General features: G+C 46.1%; 1 protein-coding gene and 1 pseudogene across 3 annotated transcripts in view; one reads left to right on the top strand and one right to left on the bottom strand.

Moving 5' to 3' along the window:
* Window positions 1-3,235, top strand: part of LOC121648639 (GTPase IMAP family member 8-like) — a 31,666-nt gene extending 28,431 nt beyond the window's left edge. For 2 of the 3 annotated variants that reach the window (XM_041998878.1, XM_041998879.1), the window contains exon 6: window positions 116-3,235. In XM_041998878.1, the coding sequence (XP_041854812.1) occupies window positions 116-2,772 (2,657 nt within the window). In that variant the 3' untranslated portion in view covers window positions 2,773-3,235. The remainder of the gene's footprint in view (window positions 1-115) is intronic. The other variant, XM_041998880.1, reaches the window with a different exon arrangement.
* A 6,978-nt stretch (window positions 3,236-10,213) lies between these two features.
* Window positions 10,214-13,622, bottom strand: LOC121648644 (annotated as a pseudogene).
* Between the last annotated feature and the right edge of the window lie 249 nt (window positions 13,623-13,871).

Below are 13,871 nucleotides of genomic sequence, written 5' to 3'. Positions count from 1 at the left end.
GATCTCTATATTAACGTCTACATCCATCACTTCACATGGAAACAATTATTTTCATAATTCCATAAAATCCCATAATAAATTATTGTTTTCATTAAATAATTTCTCTGTATTTCAGCATCTGATCTCAGGGTTGTGCTGTTGGGAAAAAGTGAGGACAAGAAGATAAAACTTGGTAATTTTATAACTGGAGGACAAAGTTTTCATCACCAGATATATCATCTAACCAAACCCTGTGTGTCCTCCTGTGGAAAGTGGAGAGGAAAACCAGTGACTGTAGTAAAAACTCCGGATCTGTTCAGTCTGTCTGAGGAAGACGTGAGAAGAAAAGTGAAGGAATGTGAGCGTCTCTGTCCTCCTGGACCAAATGTTCTGCTGCTGTTAGTGAAGCCTTCAGATTTCACTGAAAATGAGAGAAAATCCCTGAAGTCCATCCTGAGTTTGTTTGGAGAAGATGTCTTCAGATATTCGATGGTCATCATCACACATGAGAATAAAATGAATGTTCCTGTTAATGAACTCATTCAGGACTGTAAAGGAAGACATTACATCATGTCTGAAGGTCGTCATGGATCACTGATGGAGAAGATTGAAGAAACAGCAAATGGTTATAATGAACTCTCCCTGCTGGCAGAGAAGAAGAAAGCAGCATTAAACCTGGTTGTGTTTGGGAGGAGAGGAGCAGGGAAGACTTCAGCAGTCAAGGCCATTTTAGGTCAGACAGAGCTTCGTTCAGCCTCCAGCTCATCAGAGTGTGTTAAACATCAGGGAGAGGTGTGTGGACGTCGGCTTTCTCTGGTGGAGATGCCTGCCTTGTATGGAGAACCTCAGGAGGCAGTGATGGAGGAATCATTCAGGTGTGTCTCCCTCTATGATCCTGAGGGGGTCCATGCCTTCATCCTGGTCCTACCTGTGGGTCCCCTCACTGATGAAGACAAGGGAGAGTTACAGACCATCCAGAACACATTCAGCTCTCGAGTCAATGACTTCCTCATGATTCTGTTCACTGTGGAGTCAGATCCTGCAGCTCCAGCTGTTGTTAACTTCATCAGAGAGAACAGAAACATCCAGGAGCTCCGTCAGAGCTGTGGAGGAAGATCTGTTGTTCTCAACATCAAAGATAAGCAGCAGGTGACTGATGTGATGCAATCAGTAGAAAATATTAGAGCTGAGAGACCAGAAGGCTTCAATAAAGACACGTTCACCAGGATTCTGATGGAGATATTAACAAGACTTAAAACTGAGCTGCAACAGAGGAACAAGATGGAAACCAGAGAAGAAAATCAGAGCAATGATTGTCTCAGGATGGTGCTTGTTGGACGGACTGGCAGCGGGAAGAGTGCAACTGGAAACACCATTTTAGGAAAAAAACATTTTACATCTAAAGCCAGCACAGAGTCAGTGACAAAGTTTTGTGAGAAAAAAACAGGAGAGTTTGATGGTCATCCAGTTGTTGTTGTTGACACCCCCGGCTTGTTTGACACGTCTCTGTCCAATGAAGATGTTCAAGAGGAGCTGGTGAAATGCATCAGCTTGTTGTCTCCTGGACCTCATGTGATCTTACTGGTCCTGCAGATCGGCCGGTTTACTAAAGAGGAACAAGACTCTGTGGAGCTGATCAAGAAATACTTCGGTAAACATTCAGAAGATTACATCATGATCATCTTCACCAGAGGAGATGATCTTGAAAATAAGACAATTGAGAATTACATAGAGGAGTCTAAAATTGTAAAGAAACTGATAAAAGATGTTGGAGAACGTTATCAGGTCTTCAATAACAAGAATCAAACCGACTGCACACAAGTAAGAGAGTTGATGACAAAGTGCAACAAAATGCTGAAGAAAAATGGTGGCAGCTGCTACACGACTGAGATGTTCCAGGAGGCCGAGGCAGCGATTCAGAAGGAGGTGAAGAAGATCCTGAAGGAGAAGGAAGAGGAGATGAAGAGGAAGGAGGAGGAGCTTCAAAGAAAGCATGAGGAAGAAATGGAAAACCTGATGAAACGATTAAAAGAAGAGACAGAAAGAACTGAAGAGGAGAGAAAACAGAGAGAAAAACAACTTCAAGAAATGGAGGAAAAAATTAAAAAAGAACGTGAGGAGAGAAAGAGAGAACAGGAAACGAGAGAAGAAGAAGACAGAAGCAGGAAACAGAAATATGAAGCTGACCAACAGGAGTGGGAGGAAAAACTAAAAGGAACATTAGAGCAGAACAGAGAAGAGATGAGAAAACAGCGAGAGAAGTGGGAACATGAACAAAAGCAGTCAAGGGACAAACGATATCGAGAAGAAGAAAAGAGACGAGAGGAGGAGCAGGAAAGACTTAGAAAGCTTCAGGAATCATACGATCAGGAACGAACAAAATATGAAAAGCAAAGAAGAGAAGAAGATCGTCTGAGACGAGAACAAGAGGAGAACGAGAGGAAACAGCTGGAGGAAAGTTATAAGAAACAACTGGAGGACATGAAGAAGAAATATGAAGAGGAAGCCAGAAAACAAGCTGAAGAATTCAACGAGTTCAGACAGAAATACGCCAAAGATTTTACAGCTCTGGTGGAAAAACACATGGAGGAAATACAGGAACTGAAGCAAAGTCATGAGAGACAAATGCAAGAGGCTGAAAAGACCCACAACAGAGAAACTGAACTGTTACAAAACCTGTCAAGCAACAAAGAAAAGAATCTGAAGAAGGAGATGGAGAAAATGAAGAAAAAGCACGAAGAAGAAATAAAAGACCTGAAAAAGAAGTACGATGAGAAATGTATCATCCTCTGATCCTCCAGTTGTTCCAGTTCCTGATGTTTAAACGTCCCTGAAAGATCATCAGTTGCCTGAACTCTCACTTCCAACCACATGGTCCAGACTGAAGATGCTGGTCTCTCTCCATCTCCAGGGAGTTTTAGGGTTCATAAATATTAGAAGCTAACGCAGCTTTTGTTGTGTCATGTTATTGATATAGTGGAAATGTTCTCAAAGTGGAAAGTTAGAGGAATCGTATCTTTCATGGGTTTTTTAAGACGTTGGACAAGTTGAGATAACCGTAATGAAATGTTCATTTTTTCTTTATTTTTGTTTTCACGACTCTTTTCCAAGTTTTCACTCATTACAGATGTTTTTAGTTGTTTGTTCTGTATGTTCAGTTTTGTCTTTAAAAATAAAATACAGCTGCAAGTGATTTACATAACATTAAATTTCTGCATGTTCAAACACTCCCGTGTTGTTTTGGTGGAACGTTTTCTGTCTTTATCCGTCTGTTCTGTGAAATGCCTGTAACGAGCAGTCCTTCCACCTGGGGAGCATTTAGAATCGGCTTACAATCCAAATTCAGGAAGTTGCGTTGCTTTCACAGCGCTCCGAAGTCATGCACTACACCGAATGCATATTTACTGTCAGTGTAAACAGTTAGGCGGCATCCTGTAGCATACTCACAAGCTTTTGTTAGAGCGATTCGTTCAGCTGTTTGAGCAGAGAAATTGTTAGGACGTGAGCCAGAAATCATAGTTTCATGATCAGAACACACAGCATAAGTTACCTGGTTTTCCTCAGTGTTCGGGTCCGGCGAGACAGAACCGCCAACGTAGAGCACAAAGTCAGGGTTCATCAGTGGAACGTCAGTTAGGTCTGGAGGTACATACCTGTTCGAGTGCAGCCCCACAGCAGTGTGGCTCTCCATCGTCCACTGTGGGCAAAAGAGTCGCAGGGTTCAGAACAGCACACCTCTTTACAGTGATGTAAGGCATGTCCAAAAGAACAGACGTGTACCGGAGAAGGCGCGTAGCTAAGGGATGAGATGTCTTCTCTCCAGCAGTATGAGGGAATCTGAATAACCCACAATGTCTCGAGACACAAGCACGGCTCTCTTTGCTGCTGCCACGGCACGAAGACAAGGTGGCAGCCCTGCTGCAACTGAAGTCATACACCCACATTTTTCATCCACAACCTGCACAAAATCTTTACCAGAATCAGGAAGTCCAAGCATCTACAGGGCTACTTTAAGATCCACAAAAGCTTTTCAGCCTCATTATTCCAAGAGACACGGGCAGAGGGAGGCAGATCCTTCCCATAAATCAGCATATTCACAGGAGCTTAGGTAAGATGTCATGACCAGAAAGGACCAAAGTTGTTTCTTTGTGAATGGGTGTGGAATATTCTGTATGGCAGAAACACCCTCTGCTGAGATCACGTGACCCAGGAATGTAACTTTCTTCTGCACAAATTGCAATTTTCTTAAAACTCACTTTGTGACCTTAACCAGCCAAATGGTGTAATAACACAGTAGCTCTTTCACACTCTGCTTTGGTGGGTGCTGAGATAAGCAGATCATCGACATAGGTTATCAAAGATATGTTGGGGGGAAGGATTCGACTGCTGAGGCTCTCCTGAAAGATACCCCTGACACAACCTCGTAAAAGTCCAGCTTTTCCCCAAGAACTCAAAAGCAAACTAGAACCTGCTCATAAGGGCGTTTTCTATGCTAAAGAAACCATTTTTCAGATCAACAACCAACCAGTAGCAAACATCCGGAGGGATTTGTGACAAGATAGTGTTTGGATTAGGAACGCACAGGGCGCAGGCTTGTACCGCATCATTTACAGCCTTCAAGTCCTGAACAAAACACCAATTTTCTGGCTTGGACGATGAGGTCGGCTTCTGGTCTGGGAAGATTGGTGTTCTGACAGGAGAATCTGGGCACTCCACGATTATACCAGCATTTGTTAGCGATTTAAACACTGGCATAATACCCTGAATTGCTTCTGGTTTCAGCAGATACTGTTTCTGACACGGTCTGAAATCTGAGAGCGGTGTGATGACAATGGGTGGGCAGTTCTTAATCAACCCTACGTCGTACGGGTCTTTAGCCCAGAGAGACTCGGGCACACCTGCCAAGGCTGGGATGTCTGCCAATTCTGCTGTTGACAGGAATGCAGTCTGTGTTGAAACGTCATCAGCTGGAAGGTTCTTTCACAGTATGCAGGTATCGGAAATGTTTTCTTAAATACCTGCAGGCAGTCAGAAAACAAAACAGAAAGATCCTCAATCCATTGTTTCCAGTCACTCTCACACATGCATGCAGCCCCAAAATCACCCACATCTCCCACTTTGTCATCCTGAAGCCGAGCCAGAGTAATATGTGGATAAGAATGACACACACCAAACTGTGGGTAGTGACCAAAATACAACTGGCCAAAATGAGTTTCCTCTGCAGGGTGGAGGAACCAGCTTGAACACTGCAACTTCAGGATCCTATGTCAGGTAATCCTAATTGATCAGATTTGGAAGTTTTCACTTCTGTTGTTGATAATCCTTGGGTCCAAGCTGGTTCCATCTTGCCCTGGTGGTCAGATGTCCACATATTATGACCCCGACTGAAGGGAGTAGCCAAAAAAATAAATGAAATATACGTTATTTGAGGAGGTGATTGTTTCTGCACCATCTCACAAACTGACTGACCAGTTCTCTGTACTCAGCTTCTGGGCCTTTGCCCATGGGGCCCGGTCAGGCTCAGCCCAAAAGGGTGACATGGGCCTCCCCTCCCATGGGCTCACCACCTGCAGGAGGGACCATAGGGGTCTTTGAGGGGGCATGGGAGTTTGCCCAACCAATCTACATGTGCTTTGTGGACTTGGAGAAGGCATTCAACCGTGTCCCCCGGGGACTCTTGTGGAGAGCACTCCGGGAGTATGGTGCCGGATCTGCTTGTACGAGCTGTGCGGTCCCCATACGACTGATGTCAGAGCTTGGTCCCCATTTCCGGCAGTAAATCAGAATCATTTCCAGTGCGGGTTGGACTCTGCCAAGGCTGCCCTTTGTCACTGATTCTGTTCATAACTTTTATGGACAGAATTTCTAGGTGCAGCCGAGGTGTGGAGGGGATCTGGTTCGGTGGCCTCAGGATTGGGTCTCTGCTATTTGCAGCCGAGTGTGAAGCGGCTGGGATGGGAATCAGCACCTCCAAGTCCAAGACGATGATCCGCATCTGGAAAAGGGTGGATTGCTCTCTCCGGGTCTGCAATAGGGTCTTGCCCCAAGTGGAGGAGTTCACATATCTCGGGGTCTTGTTCACAAGTGAGGGAAGGACGTAGCGGGACATCGACAGGCGGATCAGTGCGGCATCTGCAGTGATTCAGACTCTGCATCGGTCTGTCGTGGTGAAGAAGGAACTTAGCAAAAAGGCAAAGCTCTGGATTTACTGGTCGATCTGCATTCCTACTCTCACCTATGGCCACGAGCTGTGGGTAGTGACCGAAAGAACAAGATCACGAATACAAGCGGCCGAAATGAGTTTCCTCTGCAGGATGGTGTAAATAAATTTATAGGGATATTCATCAAGGAATTACTTAAGTGTGCTACTTATTTTAATTAATATTCTTACTCTGTTAATCATATTAAATATCTCTTATCTTTAAGCTCATATACTTACTAACAGTGTGCTTAAGCAACAATGAGACTCTTCATATGGGGTGAGTGAGAAGAACATGTGAGAGGCTGACTAACGCTGTGTTGCCAGTAAAATAACGTGAGATGTTACACTTAAGGGAAATTTCTGGGTCAGCCGGAGTTCGGTGGAGATCCCTTGTTTGTCTGTGTATATGGTCTCTTTGTCCCTGTTTTCCAGAGCACTAGAAGCCACCAAATGGATGGATGTCACAAGGAGGGGGGTAGACATCTGCATGACCTGTGACTGCATGTGGCCCAACTTCTGCAACTGCAGCATTAGTCAGCAAAACTGTGTATATTCAGACCTATATAAGGATTCCAGAATCAGTTAGAGGGAGTTCTGACTGTAACAGCAGCAGACTCCGTCTTGTATTTGTCCAGCGGACAGATAATACGAATCCAGAAATCTGTATTTGCACATTTCTCATATCAATTGTAATTAATAAATTAGTTAACTGAGAGAAGTAGTCTGTCATATTTTGATCAATCAAAGAACACGCAGGAGAAGACCCTAAAGAGAAAGGTATAAAGAAAATGTGTGGAACAGTACCTGATTAATTAGGAAAGTGGGAAATTAGTACCTGCCTATTTTAATAATGTAGGAAGAAGTACCTGTTCTTTATTACTTGTGCATTTTTAAGGTTTTCTCCAACAACTTGGTGACCCCGACGTGATGGATCCGGTATGGCATAATTATTAAATGTCTTTGAATTTTATTTACAAAATTTCTTCTCTGTTGACATCAAATAGGATTTAAAGGACAATCATAATCATCCTCTACCCAGATCAGGCACTGAAAGACCGGTCATAAATAAAAGTAAGGACAAACCTTTTCTAAAAATTGTCCACATTTAGTACTCTAAATTTAAGTGCCTGATCAGGTAACAGATGGTTTAAGTTTTGGTGTGAGAAATGAGGCTTTAAGAAGTTGAAGAATAATAGAAGTAAAAGGAAAATATGTGTAAATGGTCTGGGACCATAAGGATCTGGGATCCTGAATAAAGGAATAGAAGTATAAGAGTTGAAGAGAAACAGATAAGAGTAAAAGAGAATAAGTGAAAAGTGTATCATTTTAAGTGTGGAGTGAATGAGTGATTGGATGTAGTATTTATAAGTATTAAAAGTGTTATGGAACTGGGGATCTCAAGAAATTGACAGCAGAAGATGACAGATCTTCTGTAGAAGCTTAAGAGATGTAAGTGAAAAGGTCAGGGACCTTAAAGAGAGAAACTAAGTAAAGAGAGGAATAATGCCTTGTGGTTCTTCCTTATATAGAAGGTTTAGCTTTGCATTGCTTCATGTTGGAAATGAATTTTCCTAACATATTGGTTCTTTGAGCCGGATCTTAAATACTCATCTGAACCCAGTATGGAATCGCCGAGAGACTGAAGACTGTGTGCAGCCAGGTCTGGGACCTGTAAAAGACCTCTACCTCGACGTTAGGTGGGAGGCCAGTCATCTGGGGTTCTGAGTCTGGCGTCGGACGGTGACAGGAAATCTGTCTTCAACAAGCGAGCAGTTGAGTATAAATCATGTGATTAAATAAGGTTGTGTGACTGCCTCACCGTGAAGAAAATCTTATAATTAGACGAAACCGGTTTTAAAGATAATGTTTGAACCAGAGTAAAAAGGCTCTAAAAGATCAATTCTGTTCCAACAAGTTAAAGACAAAGAAAAAAAAAAGGCAAAATAGTGTGAGTGTGTATGTGTGACTGGAGACTCACATTCCAAAGCAAAAGGCAGAGTGGACACCTCGTTGGTGGTTGAAAAGTTGAATAGGTTGTGAGAAATCTCATGAGAAATTAAAATAGGTGTTTGTGTCAGTGAAAAGTAAATTAGGAGATGCTAAATTTATGCATGGAAAGATTCAGATAATGTAAAATAATTTGGTCTGTCTGAGAAAATGTTTTGTTCTGCTCCAGAAAACTTACATACATACACAAAGAATCTTTCTGAAGTTGAAGCTGATTGTCTGTTTGGAAAGAAAGACACACTGTGCTTTTTACTTATATACATACATCTAAAGATACATTTACATTATCAAGTCTGTGAGATAAAACATATGCAACTCTTCTTGGAGAGACATACACACTCTGTAGGATAATTATTAACCCTGTTCCTGTTTGAGAATTCCTGTCTTGAAATTCTTCACAGGCTGCAAATCCGATTCGACTCAGGTCATCCAATGGAGTAAAAGGCAGGTGGGAGTGCTGGCAGTGGACGACTGGTTTTGCCGGGCTGAACGGGTGTGGCAAGCCACGCACGTCCAACTTCGCAGAGCCATCAGGCATCAGAAAATCCAGGCTGACAGACATCGTTCGGAGGCCCCCGTCTTTCAGCCCGGAGGTCGTGCCTGGCTCTCCACTAGAGATCTTCGTCTCCACCTTCCCTGCCAAAAGTTGAGTCCTTGCTTCATCGGACCCTTCAGGGTTATTCGTCGGATCAACGAGGTGACGTACACTCTCCAGTTGCCGTCACACTTCCGCATCTCAACTTCCTTTCATGTCTCCCTCCTCAGGCCAGTGATCAGGGGACCTTTGGTTGACAAAGTGCCGCCAGAGGAGCCTCCACCTGCTCTGGACATTGAGGGCTCCGTGGCGTATTCTGTCAGGTCCCTCCTGGACTTCCGGAGGTGCTAGGGTCGACTTGAGTACCTGGTGGACTGGGAGGGCTATGGTCCTGAGGAGAGGAGTTGGGTGCCTCGGAACGATGTTTTGGACCCCGACCTGCTCCGAGATTTCCACCGGGCTCGTTCGGATCGCCCTGCTCCCCATCCCAGGGGACGTCCACCTGGTGCTCGGCGAGGCCCGTTGGGAGCCGTGCCTCGGAGGGCGCGGTACTGTCATGCCTGCGCCCTCCTCTCGGGTGCGCTCCACTTCTCCGGAGTACTGATCACTGGTCACTAACTACATCACCCACAATCCCTCAGCGTCAGATATCTTGGACACACCTGCATCAAATCCCAATCATCTGTTTCACCTGGTCAACATCCTATATAGGCCTGATTCCCTGACTGTTGCATTGTGTGTTATTCTATTGCATCAGTGTATTTAACTATGATAGTACTCGCTCGCTAGACTATATTAAAGTCTACATTCCACATACCTGCGCTTGTGTCCAGCTTCTCCTTGGAACCTTGACAGTATTGTTATATTATTGCTCATTTTGTGCCTATTTAGTTGATCTAATACAGGGCTGGAGTTTATAAATATGAAGAATATAAACAAAAGCTTGATGGCAAGTTACCAAATTAATTTGAAGATTTAGGTGGTGGTGACTAAGAGGCAGAATTACCAGCAGCGGGCTCCCAAAACAGATCATTCAGTGGGTGGCTAGTAGATAAAGCCACCAGCAGCAAGCTAGCAGGCAGGGCTCCCAGTAGCAGGCTAGCAGAGCATCCAGTGGGTAGCTAGCAGGTGGGCTGCCAGCAGGGGCTAGCAGAGCATCCAGTGGGTGGCTAGCAGATAAGGCTACCAGTAGCGGGCTAGCAGTCAGGGCTTCCAGTAGCAGGCTAGCAGAGCATCCAGTGGGTGGTTAGCAGATATGTCCACCAGCAGCAGGCTAGCAGAGCATCCGGTGAATGGCTAGCAGGCAGGGCTACCAGCAGCAGGCTAGCAGAGCATCCGGTGGGTGGCTAGCAGGCAAGGCTACCAGTAGCAGGCTAGCAAAATTACGAAATCTCAAGCACTGAGGTCCACACACAGGTGTGGCTTGGCTGCCATCTTGGACATCCCGATAATATCCAAATCAGACCCCCTCCTCCAAAATACCCAGCCAGGGTTGATCAAGCCCCAGCTTGTATCCAGGTATCACTACTCTACTTGCCACGCCTCTCCCCTCTTGATCCACAACCACCTTGATGCCACTTCTGCTGCGTCAGTGCCCAACTTAACAGCCCTTCGCTGACTGACTCCTGTGATGCCCAGCATCTTGTAGGTCCTGCAGAGGGACTGGCCCATAAATCCCCGGTATCCCACTTCGATGGGTTGGTATTGTGCCCACCAACCATTATTCCAGCAGTCTTCCACTAGCTCTGAGTACTTTGCCCTCTTTCCCTCATGAGCCTCCTCCATCCGGTCCTCCCACAGCACAGTGAGCTCCAGGAGAATTACCTGCTTGGTTGCTGCTAAGAGGAAGACAATGTCTGGCCTTGATGTTGTCTCGGCGACTACTTCTGGGAACTTCAGCTGCTTTCCCAGGTCAACTTTAAGCTCCCAATGACACGCTGTCACCAACAGGCGAGGGGAGGTATTTCGAGAAGCCGCTGCAGGCTTCTCCCAAGCTCTGACGAAAGTGATGGTGTTCCTAATTGGGCGAAGGCTCTTGCTATGGCTGATTCCACTGCAGAGAGCGTCTCCTACGGCCTTCAGGACTTGGTCATGTCCAGAGTGCGAACCATAATGGGGCTTAGGGGGAGCCGCTTTTTTGCATTTCCTAGCTTTTTTCGGCAAGTAAGAACATGATGCCAGCTGATATTACAGCTTGCCCCACAGAACATAAGCATACCAATACATAATGGTTAACAACTCTTATGCAACAATAATACAGAACAGTCCCTTGCAAAAAAAAATTTACCACTCTTTTTGTGAAGATCAACTTACATAGTTAATATTCCCCACATATCACACACGTACACAGCGATGCTTGCCATACACAATATAATGAGCAATGATAGTTTCCCATATTGTAAATAGTTAAAGCAGGTCTTACCTTACCTTTTACGCATTTACTTCTTTTATTTTGTATTTAACGTAGATCTACAGGAAGTTTAACTTGGAGCGCCGCCACGCTTCAGTGGTCACAATAATTATAGCATCCATAGTCATACTTAAGGCTATTATTATTGTCAGTATTATATAGCTCCCCCAACATTTCATAAATCCTGTTTCTAGGGGAGCTCATGTTTCATTAAGGGGAGCTATAACTCCCCCAGCTCCCCTGTGGTTCGCACCCTGGTCATGTCTCCAGCGGTAGCGCCTTCTTCCACGGCTCTCGGACAGCAGCTGAGGATGTGCTCCAGGGTTCCTCTTTTCTGGCAGAGGGGGCAAGCTGGTGTCTCCACCTTCCCCCATGTAAAGAGATTAGATGGACTAGGCAGCACATCGTAGACTGCCTGGATCAAGAATTTTATGCGATACGGTTCAGCTTTCCGTAGCTCGGTCCTTGTGACCTTGCCCTCCACAGCTTGCTTCCACCTCGTCCAGGCTCCCTGCTGCCTCATTCCCACCATCTGGCTGACCAGCTTCTCCTCTACTCCAGCTCGCACCTCCTTAAGGATCAGTGACCTCCTCTCTTTCCCCTGTGCCCTACCATAGCCAGGTGTTCTACCGCTACCCAAACCAGCTCTTCCCTGTGCTATTGTGCCCACCAGCACCCTCTGCCATAGCCTTGACTCTGCACAGCCTCGGAAACTCTCCACTCACGCCCCGTCCCAACCTCGATCCCAGCCTGGGCGACGTTTGGGTCAATGGACTCCCGATATTGAAGCAGCTCCCTCGACCGAGTGACCACGAATTCCTCTCTCAGGCTGCTGATAGTGAGCTTCAGCTTGTTGGTCTTCCTGTACAGGGTGATTCTGCTCAGGCTTCACAGCAGCCCCAGCCACCTGCGGAGAAACCTGCTGACCCTCATCTCGAAGCCTTTCACTGTTGAAATGGGGACTTCATAGACCAAGAGGGGCCAAAGGATCCAAGGAAAGATACCGTGCCGGTAAATCCAGGCTTTGAACTTGCCAGGTAGGCCACACTTGTCCACCACATCTAGACAGGTCTCCAGCTCTTGGTTGGTTGCTTGTGTGGAGGCCGCATCTCTCAGGCTGCAGTTGAACACCTTTCCCAGGCTCTTCACCGGTTCCTCTGTGAGTGATGGTATCTTGGTGATGCAGAGTGAGAAGCAGAACTTGCCTGTCACCTTCCCTTTCTTCAGCACAAGAGACCTTGACTTATCAAGTTTGAACCTCATACGAGCCCAGGAGACCAACTCCTCGAGTCCACTTAGGATCTACCTGCAGCCCGGAACAGATGTGGTTGTCACTGTCAGGTTATCAATGAAGGCTCGAATGGGTGGCTGTCGGACTCCAGACTTGGTGAGGGGCCCCCTGCACTGGACTTCCGCAGACTTCACCAGCATATTCATGGCGAGTGCAAAGAGTATGACTGAGATCGTACATCCAGTGGTAATCCCTTTGTCAAGTTTGTGCCAGTCAGAGGTCGTTAATACAGAAGACTCTCAGGCTGAAGTTGGCATAGTATTACAGGATGAACTTCTTTGGGATGTGATGTTGGTTCACTGCCTCTTTGACCAGCTTGTGCAGCATGGATCCATAGGCATTGGTAAAGTCCATCCACAGCACAGCCAGGACACCTTTGTTCTCCCTGGCTTCCCTGATGAGCTGAGTGACCACGCCTGTGTGCCAGAGGTAGCCTGTCAATCGCTTGGCGACAATGCTGAAGAAGATCTTCCCTTCAACACTCAGCAGTGAGATGGTTCGGAACTGATTGATGTTCTGAGACCTTTCCTCCTTGGGGATCCACACACCCTCTGCCTGTCTCCACTGGTCTGCTACCTTGCCCCTCCTCCAGATCACCTTCAGGATCTTCCAGAGCCTATGGAGTAGCCTGGGGCAATTCTTATATACCTTGTAAGGTACTCCATTAGGCCCAGGAGCGGAGCTTGCTCTTGGCTTCTTGACATGTCCTGGATCTCTCTCCAGTTAGGCTCCTTCCCGTTGAAATCCAGGGTTGGTGCAGGTGGATCAATCAGGGACCTACAGGGGCCCAGTTCTTGCTCTCTACGTACATCACTGTAGGTCCCTCTGAGGTGCTGATCGACCTTGGCCTTGGAGCAGGTGAGTTGACCACTATGCTTCTGCCCTAGCAGCTGTTTTGTGAACCCAAATGGATTTGCTAGGAAGGCAGCCCGCTTCCTGGATCTCTCCTTCCTCCTCCTCCTATGCCACTCAGCCGTCCTCAGGATCATCGGCCTCTTGTGGATTATGGTGCGTAGCTCTGCCAGAGTTCCCCTCTCCTCTACACTCCCTGCCTTGACCGCTGCCTTAAGTTCTTCAGCTCCTGTTGGAATTGATAGATTTTACTAGCTCTGTGATTCATAGTGTAGGGTGGCTTTGCTGTACGCCGCTCCTCTAACCCAAACCTCTCTGCAGCTAGGCTGATGATGATCGTAGTCATCATCTTAAGGTGGTGATCAGCTTCCCCGTAGGTGGTTGGGTCCAGAATGAACATGCATGTGGTGCCTGTGTCACCTGGAGGCTTCGGGCACTGTGCGGTAACCAATATGGCCTGGTGGATCCACAGGCCATATTGGTTAAAACAACAGTAGATCTGTATGTTCTCTATATCCAAGTTTGCAGACAGCCCTTATTTGATCCAAAAATGTTTAGATTTGGTCAGAACTACAATATTCCTTGGCATTTGTGT

Source organism: Melanotaenia boesemani, chromosome 11, assembly GCF_017639745.1.
Source record: "Melanotaenia boesemani isolate fMelBoe1 chromosome 11, fMelBoe1.pri, whole genome shotgun sequence".
In the NCBI taxonomy this organism is placed as follows: Eukaryota; Metazoa; Chordata; class Actinopteri; order Atheriniformes; family Melanotaeniidae; genus Melanotaenia; species Melanotaenia boesemani.
Note: the sequence above shows the minus strand (reverse complement) of the source record. Positions and strands in the feature narration are given on the sequence as shown.